Source organism: Oryctolagus cuniculus, chromosome 6 (assembly GCF_051225735.1).
Source record: "Oryctolagus cuniculus isolate XC-2025 breed Fujian yellow rabbit chromosome 6, ASM5122573v1, whole genome shotgun sequence".
NCBI lineage: Eukaryota > Metazoa > Chordata > Mammalia > Lagomorpha > Leporidae > Oryctolagus > Oryctolagus cuniculus.
This window is the reverse complement of record NC_142872.1, coordinates 124675601-124688615: the sequence shown is the minus strand read 5'-3', so window position 1 is coordinate 124688615 and position 13015 is coordinate 124675601. Positions and strand designations below refer to the sequence as shown.

At 39.5% G+C, this 13015-nt stretch overlaps 1 protein-coding gene across 4 annotated transcripts in view; it reads left to right on the top strand.

Moving 5' to 3' along the window:
- STK3 (serine/threonine kinase 3) overlaps positions 1 to 13015 on the top strand; it is a 321260-nt gene that overhangs the window by 219018 nt on the left and 89227 nt on the right. For all 4 annotated transcript variants that reach the window (XR_016236531.1, XM_008255787.5, XM_089336371.1 and 1 more), the window contains one exon: positions 3385 to 3577. Coding sequence is in view for 3 of the 4 variants with exons in the window: in XM_008255787.5 (XP_008254009.3) it covers positions 3385 to 3577 (193 nt within the window). In the remaining variant the exon portion in view is untranslated. The remainder of the gene's footprint in view (positions 1 to 3384; positions 3578 to 13015) is intronic.

Below are 13015 nucleotides of genomic sequence, written 5' to 3'. Positions count from 1 at the left end.
TCTGCCTTTTAAATAAATAATAAATAAACTATTTAGCAAACAGAAAAGAAATAGTATTCAAGAAAGACTGGTATATTGCTGTGTACTCTGAAGGAGTGAAACTGCTTTTTTTTCTTTTTTTTAACTTTTATTTAGTAAATATAAATTTCCAAAGTACAGTTTATGGATTACAATGGCTCCCCCGCATAACTTCCCTCCCACTTGCACCCCTCCCATCTCCCGCTCCCTCTCCCATTCCATTCACATCAGGATTCATTTTCAATTCTCTTTATATACAGAAGATCGATTTAGTATATATTAAGTAAAGATTTCATCAGTTTGCCCCCACACAGAATACAAATTGCCAAATACTGTTTCAGTACTAGTTATAGCATTAATTCACATTGGACAACACATTAAGGACAGAGATCCTACGTGGGGAGTAAGTACACAGTGACTCCTGTTGTTGACGTAACAAATTGACACTCTTGTTTATGGCGTCAGTAATCTCCCTAGGCTCTAGTCATGAGTTGCCAAGGCTATGGAAGCCTTTTGAGTTCACCAACTCTGATCATATTTAGACAAGGTCATAGTCAAAGTGGAAGTTCTTTCCTCCCTTCAGAGAAAGGTAACTCCTTCATTGATGGCCCGTTCTTTCCTCTGGGATCTCACTCGCAGAGATCTTTCATTTAGGTGTTGTGTTGTTTTGTTTTGTTTTGTTTTGCCAGAGTGTCTTGGCTTTCCATGCCTAAAATACTCTCATGGGCTCTTCAGCCAGATCCGAATACCTTAAGGGCCGATTCCGAGGCCAGAGTGCTGTTTAGGACAACTGCCATTCTATGAGTCTGCTGGTTATCCCACTTCCCATGTTGGATCGTTCTCTCCCTTTTTGATTCTATCAGTTAGTATTAGCAGACACTAGTCTTGTTTCTGTGATCCCTTTGACTCTTAGACCTATCAGTGTGATCAATTGTGACCTGAAATTGATCACTTGGACTAGTGAGATGGCATTGATACATGCAACCTTGATGGGATTGTATTGGAATCTCCTGGCACATTTCTAACTCTACCATTTGGGGCAAGTCAGCTTGAGCGTGTCCCAAATTGTACATCCCCTCTCTCTCTTATTCCCACTCTTATATTTAACAGGGATCACTTTTCAGTTAACTTTAAACACCTAGGAATAATTGTGTGTTAATTACAGAGTTCAACCAATAGTATTAACTAGAACAAAAAAATATTAAAAGGGATAAAGTATTAAATTGTACATCAACAGTCAGGACAAGGGCTGATCAAGTCACTGTTTCTCATAGTGAAACTGCTTTGGTGCAGGTAGCAGGCAGCAGTTTTGCCTACCTTTTTTCGCTTAATCATTATAACATCCAGGGGAGAAATTAAGCTTTAGAGGGTTGAAGTGAATTTCCTAAAGGTCTTAGGCTTAGTAAGTGATATCAACAAAGATCTAACTAACATGTACCTGATTTGAGAAGATGAGATGGGAGAGTCTTCAGTCAAAAGGCATTACATACACTAACCCAGGTTTGAAGCATGAGATTTACCCAGTAGCAAACGGAATGGAAAAGAAAAGCTAAAAGTGAATCGTCTTTTGAAGATCTTGCATGGAGAATTAAACAGAATGAATATAAGAAGACATTGAAGTACAACTCTTGGGAAACTTGTGATAATCACTGTGTTTTATGGTGGTTGTTTTTGGAAATATTGAATGTAGATGTCATTAAGCATTTAATTACTAAGTAAAGATGTAGCAAGATTTTGGGATTTGGGAGTCTTCAGAGTATTAGGTAGTTGTAGGCATGAGAATGAAGAGGTCTTCCAAAAGAGAGAGGGTCATAAAAGGAGAGCAAAAGACCTTGAAATATAATGCCCAAGCTTATCCTGTTATTTTAGGAAGAGGAGTATTAAATAGCCATCCAACTCCTGTTATGTCAAGCCACCTAAGTTGCTAAGACACAACATTGATGTTCCATATTTGCATTTTGACTTTCGTCAAAACTAGATTTTGTTTGTATGTTTCCGTGAAAAGTGGAATAGATTTATATGAATTTCAGTGTATAAGCAAGTGTTTCCAAAAAGAAAATTTGATATTTTAGTTTATTTTGTGGCCCTATTCGTGTATATATTTTGAATATTCTAAAAAGCATTTTCATTCATACTTACATTACTTACTTTTTCCTCTGTGAAATATTTAAAAGCTAATGACTGGGATATTATAGAAAAATGTAAACAACCAAAGAAAAAATAGGTAAATCAAACTCCATTAAGATTAAAAATTTGTGCATCAAAGGACACTATCAACAGAGTGAAAAGACAACCTATGGAATGGCAAAAAGTATTTGCAAATCATGTATTTCATAAGGGAGTAGCACCCAGAATGTGTAACAACCCTACAACAACAGAAAACAAATAACCCATTTCAAAAGTAGGCAAAGGACTTGACATTTCTTCAAAGAAGATATGTAAATGGCCAGTAAGCATGCAAAAAGATGGTACATCATCATCTCAGTAGAGAAATGCAAATCAAATCTTGAGATAGCACTTTCCTATCCATTAGGATGGCTATTTATTTTCAAATGAAAAATAATGAGTGTTGGCAAGAATGTGGGAAATTGAAACCCTCTGCATTGTTGGTGGCAGTGTAAAACAGTACAGCAGTTGTGGAAAGCAGTTTGGTAGTTCCTCAAAAAAATAAGCATAGAGTTAGTTACCTTATCCTGTTGCCATTACACTTGTAGGTGTATACCCAAAAGACAGAAAGCAGGGACTCAAGTAGATCACCACATGAGTGTTTGTACCAACATCATTCACAGTATCCAAAAGGTGTAAACAACACAAATGTCCATTCTTCCTTCCTTCTTTCTTTTTCTTTCTTTCTCTGTCTTTTGAATAAAATGAAAATAAATAAATTTTAAATGTTTAAAATGGTAAGTTTTATGTAACATGTTTTTACCAAAATTTAAAGGAAACAAATTTAAATTTAAAGGAAAAAGCTGTTGTAGAAGTTATAAACATTATTATGCCTGTTAAAGTAGGAAGTGCCCACATGTTCTATCTTAAAGTATTCTCTTTTGTATGTTTAATGATTTTGTCATCATCTTTGTTATGCATTTGTTGATCATTTACCTACTTTAATCCTTATTTTAAAAGCAACATGTAGCCTTATGTTTTATCATTTGCTATTGCTTGTGCTTTAAGTACCTAAAGCTTTAAGTTATTCTGAATAACTTTTTCTGTGAGGATAAAATTTGTGTGGCCTTACATTAAAATTAGTAGTAATGGTATTGTTTTGGCATTAGTAAAAGTGTAATATGCTGACATTATTGTTAAGAATTAAGCAATCCAGCTGTCTTGGAAAAGTCTTCCTTCATGTGGGTATTTTGCCTGCAGGATGAAGATGAGCTGGATTCCCACACAATGGTGAAGACCAGCTCGGAGAGTGTGGGCACGATGCGGGCCACGAGCACAATGAGTGAGGGGGCCCAGACCATGATTGAACATAACAGCACCATGCTAGAATCTGACCTGGGGACCATGGTTATAAACAGTGAGGATGAGGAAGAAGAAGATGGAACTATGAAAAGTAAGTGGCTTTTTCCCATTGAATGGTAGTTTTCCATTTTAAAAGTATACTTGCATAGGAACCAGGATAGTTCTGTGTTACTTTTTATAGGCAATTATGGAAATATCTTGCCTTTATTTAACAGCAAAAAAGAAAAAAGAATATGACACAAATAGGCTTTTTCAAAATCATATTTTACTATAGCAAAAAGCAGCACATCTTTAACTTAGGGTTATGGAACTTTTGAAGGCTGTGAGTCCATAATTTAATTTGTAAAGTATTTTAGAGGAAAGAAGATAGTGTTCCTAACATTTACTTTTCCAATTAAAAAATTGAACCTAAAGTTCTGTTCCAATAAATACAATATAATGTTATTTCATATTGTCTAAATTAGCAGTTAAGCCACAGAGACAGAGAAGTTCAAGCTTTGGGAAGAAACAAGGGCTGATGTGCGAAAATCAGTACTAGGAAGAACATGTGAGACACAGGGACACTCATAGGGAAGAGTCAGTTCTGGGCATATTTGCAGCTGCTTATCAGATGTGGCACAGCGCTTGGTGCTTCAGGGGCTAAAATGACAATTAAGGCATTCTCTCTGAGCAGGCATTTAACATAGCGATTAAAACATGGCTCAGGACACCTGCACACCATATCCAAATACCTGGTTTGAGTCCTGGCTCTCCTGCTTCTGACCTAGCTTCCTGAATCCTGGGTGGGCAGCAAGTGTACTTGGGCCCCTCCCACCTAAGATGGAGACTGATGGAGTGCTGGGCTCTTGGCTTCTTCCCTGGCTGCTGTGAGCATTTGGGCATAAATCAGCTAAGAAGGAAGATCTCTCTCTCTCTCTCTCTCTCTCTCTCTCTCTGCCTTTCAAATATACAATGGGGGAAGAGTGACTTTTTTCTGACCTCTGTATTTTGCAGAGTGGTAAAGATAGGAATCCTCTGACAATCTTTTCTTTCCTGTTCAGTGATTTCAGATGCTGCAGTGAACAGTGTAGGACTGCGTTTCCACAGTGATAGGCAAAAGTAGATGATCTCATCATAGCTCCTGGCCTTTTTCTTCCCTTCCAGCCACCCTGGTCCTGCGTGGTTACTGTCAGTCTGAGCACTGGGTTGTTTTCCACTACACGGTGTCGCTGCCACATGGCAGAGGAGCGGCATGACGGGACTTCTGCCGCTATAGAGCATGGAAAGTGGGAAATGCTCTAGTGATTGGTTGGTGCTAGGAAATGGGTAGCAAAATTTCCTTTCTGACATTTTGTTTTCTTTTTTTCAAATATTTGATGCACACACATACAGGGCAGGTAAGACAGAGCTCCCATTTGCCAATTCCTTCTTCCAATGCCTGCAAGAGCTCAGGTGTTGCAGATACCAGAACCAGGAGCTGGGAACACAGTCTAGGACTCCCAAGTGGGGGTGGTGAGGACGCTGCTGTTTGAGCCGTCATCTGCTGCCTCCTAGGGTACACATTAGCAGGAAGCTGGAATCCAAAGCAGAGCTGAGACTTAAACTCAGGCACTCTAGTACCGGATTTGGGCATCTTAACCAGGAGACCAAATGCTCACCTCTTTATTTTTTATTTATTTATTTTTTTTTTGACAGGCAGAGTGGACAGTGAGAGAGAGAGACAGAGAGAGAAAGGTCTTCCTTTGCCGTTGGATCACCCTCCAATGGCCGCCGCTGCAGCCGGCGCACCGTGCTGATCCGATGGCAGGAGCCAGGATCCAGGTGCTTTTCCTGGTCTCCCATGGGGTGCAGGGCCCAAGCACCTGGGCCATCCTCCACTGCACTCCCTGGCCATAGCAGAGAGCTGGCCTGGAAGAGGGGCAACCGGGACAGAATCCGGCGCCCCAACCGGGACTAGAACCCGGTGTGCCGGCGCCGCAAGGTGGAGGATTAGCCTATTGAGCCACGGCGCCGGCTCCTCACCTCTTTATATTTTCTTTTTGCTCACCCCTTTCTTTTTGGGGCTTTCTTTTCTGTTATTTCTTTCTTTTCTGTTATTTCTCTTGTAGAGGCTTACACCACAGCTTCAAGTCATCTGGCTTACTTTCTCCATACTTCCCGCTAGGTAGCCCGTTATGTTTATATGTTTGAAAGGGGATGATCATGAAGCACAAAATGCACATTGTTACGTGGTAAATCCTGGGGCTTGGGGTGGGTGGGGAGTGTATGGACTTTCTGTCTCCCATTACTCGTAGGTTTACTGAAATAGCGTACCTGTGCTTCTGACCAGCATAGGCACCTTGCATCCGTAACATGCCTTGCTCAACTGCATCGGGTGGTAATGTGTCCTGCAAAGCCAGCCAGTGTTAGAGTATAGGTCATAGGTCCTGTGGATCAAAAGACCCCATGGTAAGACAGCTAACATGTTTCCCATCAGCTGTCCTATCACTTTCCTACAAGCTGATAAAATAATTTTACTCAAATTTTATGATTATTAGTAGGTCAGTTAGAGTGCTTTGTTTATCTCTAGTGAGCTACTTAGCTCTCTATGAAACTACAAAAACAACTTTTTCATGCAGTCACATATGTGGACATCAGCAGTGCACAGTGGTTTAAAAATGAGTTTTTGTGCAATCAAATGGATGTTCGATCATTCTCTTTAAAGGTAGAGATAGTGATGATGATTTAATAGGCATTGTCTTTATACCACAAATTTACGTATTTCATCTGTTATAGCTTTAACAGCAATGGAAATCAATGTTATAATTTTATAGTAAGAAATGACATAGGTATGATTTTTAATCATAGGTATTACTGAAAGCCCATTTTTAAGTGGAATAGATAGTAGTTTCATCAGCAAGTTTTAAATGCCTGTGTATTTGCCGGCGCCGCGGCTCACTAGGCTAATCCTCCGCCTAGCGGTGCCCGCACACCGGGTTCTAGTCCCAGTTGGGGCGCCGGATTCTGTCCCGGTTGCCCCTCTTCCAGGCCAGCTCTCTGCTGTGGCCAGGGAGTGCAGTGGAGGATGGCCCAGGTGCTTGGGCCCTGCACCCCATGGGAGACCAGGAAAAGCACCTGGCTCTTGGCTCCTGCCATCGGATCAGCGCGGTGCTCCGGCCGCAGTGCGCCGGCCGTGGCGGCCATTGGAGGGTGAACCAACGGCAAAGGAAGACCTTTCTCTCTGTCTCTCTCTCTCACTGTCCACTCTGCCTGTCAAAAAAAAAAAAAAAATGCCTGTGTATTTGCATTTTCTGCAATTTAGATGTCATTCTATAATGTGGAACTCAGAGTTTTCCCCAGATGGAATCAGGTGCTGTTAGAACACACCCTAGGCCTGTCCTGGGTTGGTAAACACAATGTACAGAAGCTATTGAGGGAGGACACACTTTTCCCTAACCACATAATTGTTCTAGTTCTGTTTTCCCTCATGATCTAAGTCTTCTTTAAAATCATTTAAGATAAATTGGTATGAGTTCTCAGCTAACATGACCAGTCAAAGCCTCATTTGCTAATGTGTTAGCATTTTTATTCCCTAATAAGATTATGACAGTGTATTGTTTTTAACTTTCTAAAATCTCTAGACTGTTACATTCTGTGCTAAGCATTATGATTTGCATCTCCTTTTCCATTGGAGTTTCAAGTGAGTTGCCTGCTTTAACGTTCTCATCAGCTTAAATTTTGTTGACATGTTGTCTTTTATACCTTTAGCCATGAAACTAGGTATTATAGACCTGTTTTTCTTACATGTCAAAAATGTGGTGATTTGACTCTAGGAAGCAAATTTTTTCAAAGACTTCTTGAAGGGAAGTAAAGAGACAAAAAATATTTTCAAATTTGATCTACTAAAAAACAAACAGGGACTGGTGCTGAGGCATAGTAGGTAAAACCTTCAACTGCAGTGCCAGCATCCTACATGGGTACCAGTTTGGGTCCAGCTGCTCCACTTCTGGTCCAGCTACCTTCTAATGGGCCTGGGAAAGCAGTGGAAGATGGCCCAACTTTTTGGGACCCTGCACCCACATGGGAGACCTGGATGAGGCTCCTGGCTCCTAGCTTCAGCCTGGCCCAACCACGGCCATTGTGGCCATTTGGGGAATGAACTGGTGGATGGGAGATCTCTTTCTCTCTGTCATTCTCTCTGCATCTGCCTCTCTTTCTCTGTAATTTTTTTTAATAAATAAATAAATAAGAATAAAAACGAGGCCATGGACCCACAGGTATGTCACAAGAAAAATCTTCCATCCCTGTTTTCAGCAGTGGTGGTATTGCTTTTACTCTCCCACTCTTCCCATTCACATGCCCCATGGGCCTCCTCATTACCACAGAATGTCCAGCTTCAGCCTGGTGGCCAAAGCCTTTTAGCACTTTTTGTCCAAAGGAGTAAATTAGGATAAGATCAACAATCTAAAATTTCTTCTTTGTATATGCCTAGAATATGTAGTGATTTTAAAATATACTAATTTATTTTGGAAAGCACACTTATGTAGTTTTGCTTAATTAGTAAAAGAAAGCAAATGAGATTCTGCTTTAGATTTTTAGGAAACAGATACTAGATTAATTTTGAAAGAGGTTAGGGGGCTGGCATTGTGGCATAGCTGGTAAGGCTGCTGCCTTCAATGCCAGCATCCCAGATGGGCACCAATTTCTGTCCCAGCTGCTCCACTTCCAATCCAGCTCTCTACTAATGTGCCTGGGAAAGCAGCAGAAGATGAGATGCTTGGGCATCTGCCACCTATATAAAACACTTGAAAGAAGCTCCTGGCTTCAGCCTGGCCCAGCCCTGGGTATTGCAGCCATCTGGAGAGTGAACCAGCGGATGGTTTCTCCCTCTCCCTCTCCCTCTCCCTCTCCCTCTCCCTCTCCCTCTCCCTCTCCCTCTCCCTCTCTTCCCCCTCCCTCTCCCTCTCTTCCCCCTCCCTCTCTCTCTCTTCCCCCTCCCTCTCTCTCTCCCCCCTCCCTCTCCCTCTCCCTCTCCCTTCCTCCCTCTTTTTCTCTTTCTCTCACTTCCAAATAAACAAATAAATCTTTAACTAAAAAAAAAAAAACAGTAAGTGGTTAGGACAGGTACAAAAAAGAGAAGAATGACCATTAGGTATCCCCACTCGGCAGTTCATCTAATGTCCCCAGAAAGAATTTTTGGGTATGAGACAGTGTGCTCTGTCCACATACCATTATTTGCTAGTAACATCTTCTTTCCCAGTTCTGGTTATCTTTTCCCTCTTATTTCCTCCAAAAATCCATTTCAGAAAGGATGAGGTACACGGATATAAAATAGTTAACAATGGTTAATGTTCATGAAATCCATTTTTCCCCACACTTTTGAAACCTTGAGCTAAAGGAGTACATCACTGAGTATGGAGTTTCAGTGCCAAGGAATAATTAACCAGGGAATAAGAATGCAAGGGGACTACTTTCCATTTCTCCATCAATCTTCTGTTCTTTCATGAAAACTGTTGTATCCCTCTTTTGCTGGCCTTGTTCATCTTGCTCAGGGCATGCGGCTGGGTGCAAGTCCTGTGGCATTTCTAGGCCATCAGGAATCCTTTATTTCCCTCAGAGGAAGTGCTAGGCATCCAGCTGAGGTATGGCTGCAGTGGTGTGGAGTTCCCTGTGGGTCCTAAAGATGGCCTGCTCCTCCTCAGTCCATAGGGTAGTTAATGGAGTAGAACCCTGCCCAAGACTGTGGGTACTTACACATTGCTTATAGAATATCTGTTTCAATAGCACGAAGCACCCATGGGCATTAGACAAATAAATATTAGTCTTCCTTGTGCAAATGAAAATCTCTTTGTTGTAAAGGCCCCTGAAAAAAAGGGTTTTCATAGAACACACAGCGGTCATTACAGTGTTCATTTCTTGCACAGGAAATCCTTTTTATTTAACTAAAATCCTTGGGCTTCAATTTGTTTCCTTCTATTCTGCCCTCATTGGAGATGAAAAACATCTGGTTGCTGTTTTCTGTACAAGAACCTTTCATATATACTTGGATACTTATTAAAATGTTACTTAGAGGCTGGAGTTGTGGCGTAGTGGATTAAGCTGCCACCTGTGACACTGGCATCCCATATGGGCACCAGTTTGAGCTTTGGCTGCTCTACTTCTGATCTAACTCCCTTCTAATGGCCTGGGAAAGCAGCAAGTGCTTGGGACCCTGCCATCCACATGGGAGAACCAACTGAAGCTCCTGACTCCTGGCTTTGGGCTGGCTCAGCCTTGTGTTGTGGCCATCTGGGGAGTGACCCAGTGAATGGAAGATTAATTCTCTCTCTCTCTCTCTCTCTCTCTCTCTGTGTGTGTGTGTGTGTGTGTGTTCTCTCGCTGTAACTCTTCAAAATAAACAAATCTTTAAAAAATAATTATTATAAATGTTACTTAGACTTCTCCTGGCTGAATAGTATCAGTCCCTTTAACCTTTGGTCAGGTATTCTTTTTCTAAGATTTTAATCTCTTATGAATAGCCTTTGGACCTTCCCATAATATGTGCATCCTCTTTTGATTTAAAAGTTAAGAAATATCTCATGTCAGTAGCTTCTGTATTAACATTGTGGTTTTTATATGTAGTCACTATACTTTTGGCAACAAATTAAAGGACAAATTTCCAAGATCATTAATCAGATGAAACACTCACATCTTAAAATATTTTTGGAAGGACAAATGAATCAATATTAATAAATCCTTTTGTTGTTGACATATATTATACTAAATATAAATTACTAAATTGATTGTGATTTTCTCTACACATGAATATCTTTGTCCTAATTATGCAAAGAAGTTAAAAATTAAATTACATTTTAAGTATTTAACAATTTCTTTAAATTTTCACAAAGACTTTTTACCTTTTTAGAAGACATGTGCAAATTTAGAAAGTAAATAAATAATTGTGGTAGACTGTCATAGTTTCTAAGGTTTTGTGTTTTAACAATTTAGTTTCCTTGTGAACATTTTGGGGAATGCATGAAGGAAGCAGAAAATAACCTTACTCTTTGAATTTTCGCATGCCAAAAGAATGAGCAGTAGTTAATTTATTCTTTATGGATTTTTAGTCTCACAAGCAAGGAATTAAATGGATTAGGGCCAATACTGAAGAAGCAGGTAATTTTGAACATTAAATTTGTTATTAAAATTTTAAAAATTACCAGTTAAAGTCAGAATTGAGCTGCAACTGGAGAAATTGATGTCTATTTTATGTGATTATTCTCTCTGTGTTTAAAACAGTATTTGCCGCAGCAGCCACAAACACACATGACTTCTTGCTTCATTCTCTCGTTGAAGGGCTCGTAGTTCTTTTCTTCTTCTTCTTCTTTTAAGTAAATTGTAAGTCAGAAACATCATCCCCGTCCCACTTCTGTGAACATGAGTCTCCCTGGAGATGCGAATGAACACTGTGGCATATGTTTCATATTGTGTCGTTAAACATCACTGAGCAATTACAGCTGCCCCTCCTGTTAACTGTTAAAACAAACCTAACCTATTTCCTCTTTAGAAAATTTTTTAAAAAGTGTTTTAACCTTTCTTTGTATGTAACAAAGGTACACTCTAAATATTATTACTAAGTTTTAATTTAAGCAATGGAAAATATTTAGAAGCATAAGCATATACATTTGAATAAAAATTATATTCTGGTTAGTGATATCTTGTTATAAAGTTATCCACAGAGAAAAATCTCATGGAGTAGATTGCCCTCTTTTCTTTAAGTTGATTTTCCAAATTTTATTAACACTCTGTACCAATGTTTAGTTTTATCTTAGGAAGTCCAAAATTTTGAGTGTGGAACCCAAAAGGTGTTTAACCACAGTTTTTAGATCAGTCCCATAAAAGGCCCTTAAAAGCATAACGTATGTGAAATGTGGTAGTAATTAAACTACCATGTTTAGGATATTATGTTCATTCTCCTGCTTGCAGAATAAATGCTAGGTCTCAAACCATCAAGAGAACAACAACAACAACAACAACAAAAAAAAAAAAAAAAAAAAGAAGGAATGGTGCAAATACGATGAAAACAGTGTTTTCCTGGAAGCTCTTACTTACGGATCACTGTCCAGAATTGTATTACATAGCCATTCTTACCCACAATAGAGGAATTTTCTCACCCTTAATGTGGAAGAAGTTACACTAGATAGTAGCTAGGCAACTTTTTCACTTTGAGACATAACGACACTAGTGGTGGCTCATACAGATTAGGAGTATGTTAGGAGCAGGTCTCCGAGACTATCGGGGATGGAAGAATGGATTCCTGGAATGAAATTTCATTGTAATTTCCTTTCTTTGATTAACCCAGGGGATTAGTCTGTCTTTCCCATTTCTGCTAACACAACATCTCTCTCATTGAACTTTTACTTTTCTGACACATTGCTGCAAAGAATACCACCCTTCAGCCTTTTCTTTCCTAAAGGAAATGGCTGCTGAGCCCATCTTACTATTTGTTGTAAATGTTTTTATAAAAGATTAAAGTATTCCCCACTTTATTCTCTCCAGTGAAAGAGAGATAATTTTCACCTTCTCCTTCCCTGAGTGAGATGCTGCTTTACTCTGTAGTCCACATTGAAGAGCTGCTTTGAAACGTTCACTCCCATAAACGTTTGAGTGAATTTTCTCAGCTATACCTGTCTGAGTTAGAAGTCACCGGGGTATCAGAAGATCTGGACTGTTTCACTACTGCCCCAGGGTGTGGCTGAAGGTTCTCAGTTAAAGAGCTCCACAGTTCCTGGAAGAAGACACTAAGGAGCATCTCTGCAGTGAAGCCAGTGCTGAGTGAAAGGAGGTGGTGAGCAGAGCAGCATGGTCCTGGCCTAGTCTGAGGAGAGGAGGAGGCTTTGGGCAGGGAGCTTGAGCAGGGAGTGCTGTTTTCTTCAGTGAATTGCTGGTGCCATAAAGAATGCCACCTAGAAATATGCTTCAATGAAATGTTTGTATCCATTTGTCAAACCATTTGGTAATAGTGGTCTTCATGGGTTTCTTATGTTGCCAGCAGTTCTCAACACACACACACACAGAGTTTTTCCTTGCTTCTGTATTTGACTTTTCTTTATAAACAGTTATTACACTTAATACAATACTGAATGTTAGGGTTTTCAAGTATCTTTATGTGTGTGACCCATATTAAATACTTTTGATAAAAATCAGAACTTACAGCACAACTTAGTATCTAATTCTATTACAGAATTATTCTGCCCTTAAAAATAGAGAGAAAAAAGAATATTAAGCAAAGGATTTCTTTGAGGGATAATCTTCCTTCCCCTTTTATGATTTGATTTATTAAATATTTTATAGAAAAATTGTGTAATTTGAGCTACATTTATAATACATTTTAAAACTCTCCTAAATTGGACAGAAGTGGAGAATAACTGGGGTTAAATTTCTAGACTTTATTTTGGAATAAAAGGTTGCTATAGGAACTAAATTTCAGTTCTGAAGATAGAAAAATATATCTTGTAATGTTGAGGCCCAGAGACAAATCAAGGGTACTTAAAATCTGTTGAAACGTTAAAGGAATGTTTGTGTCCCATCCAGA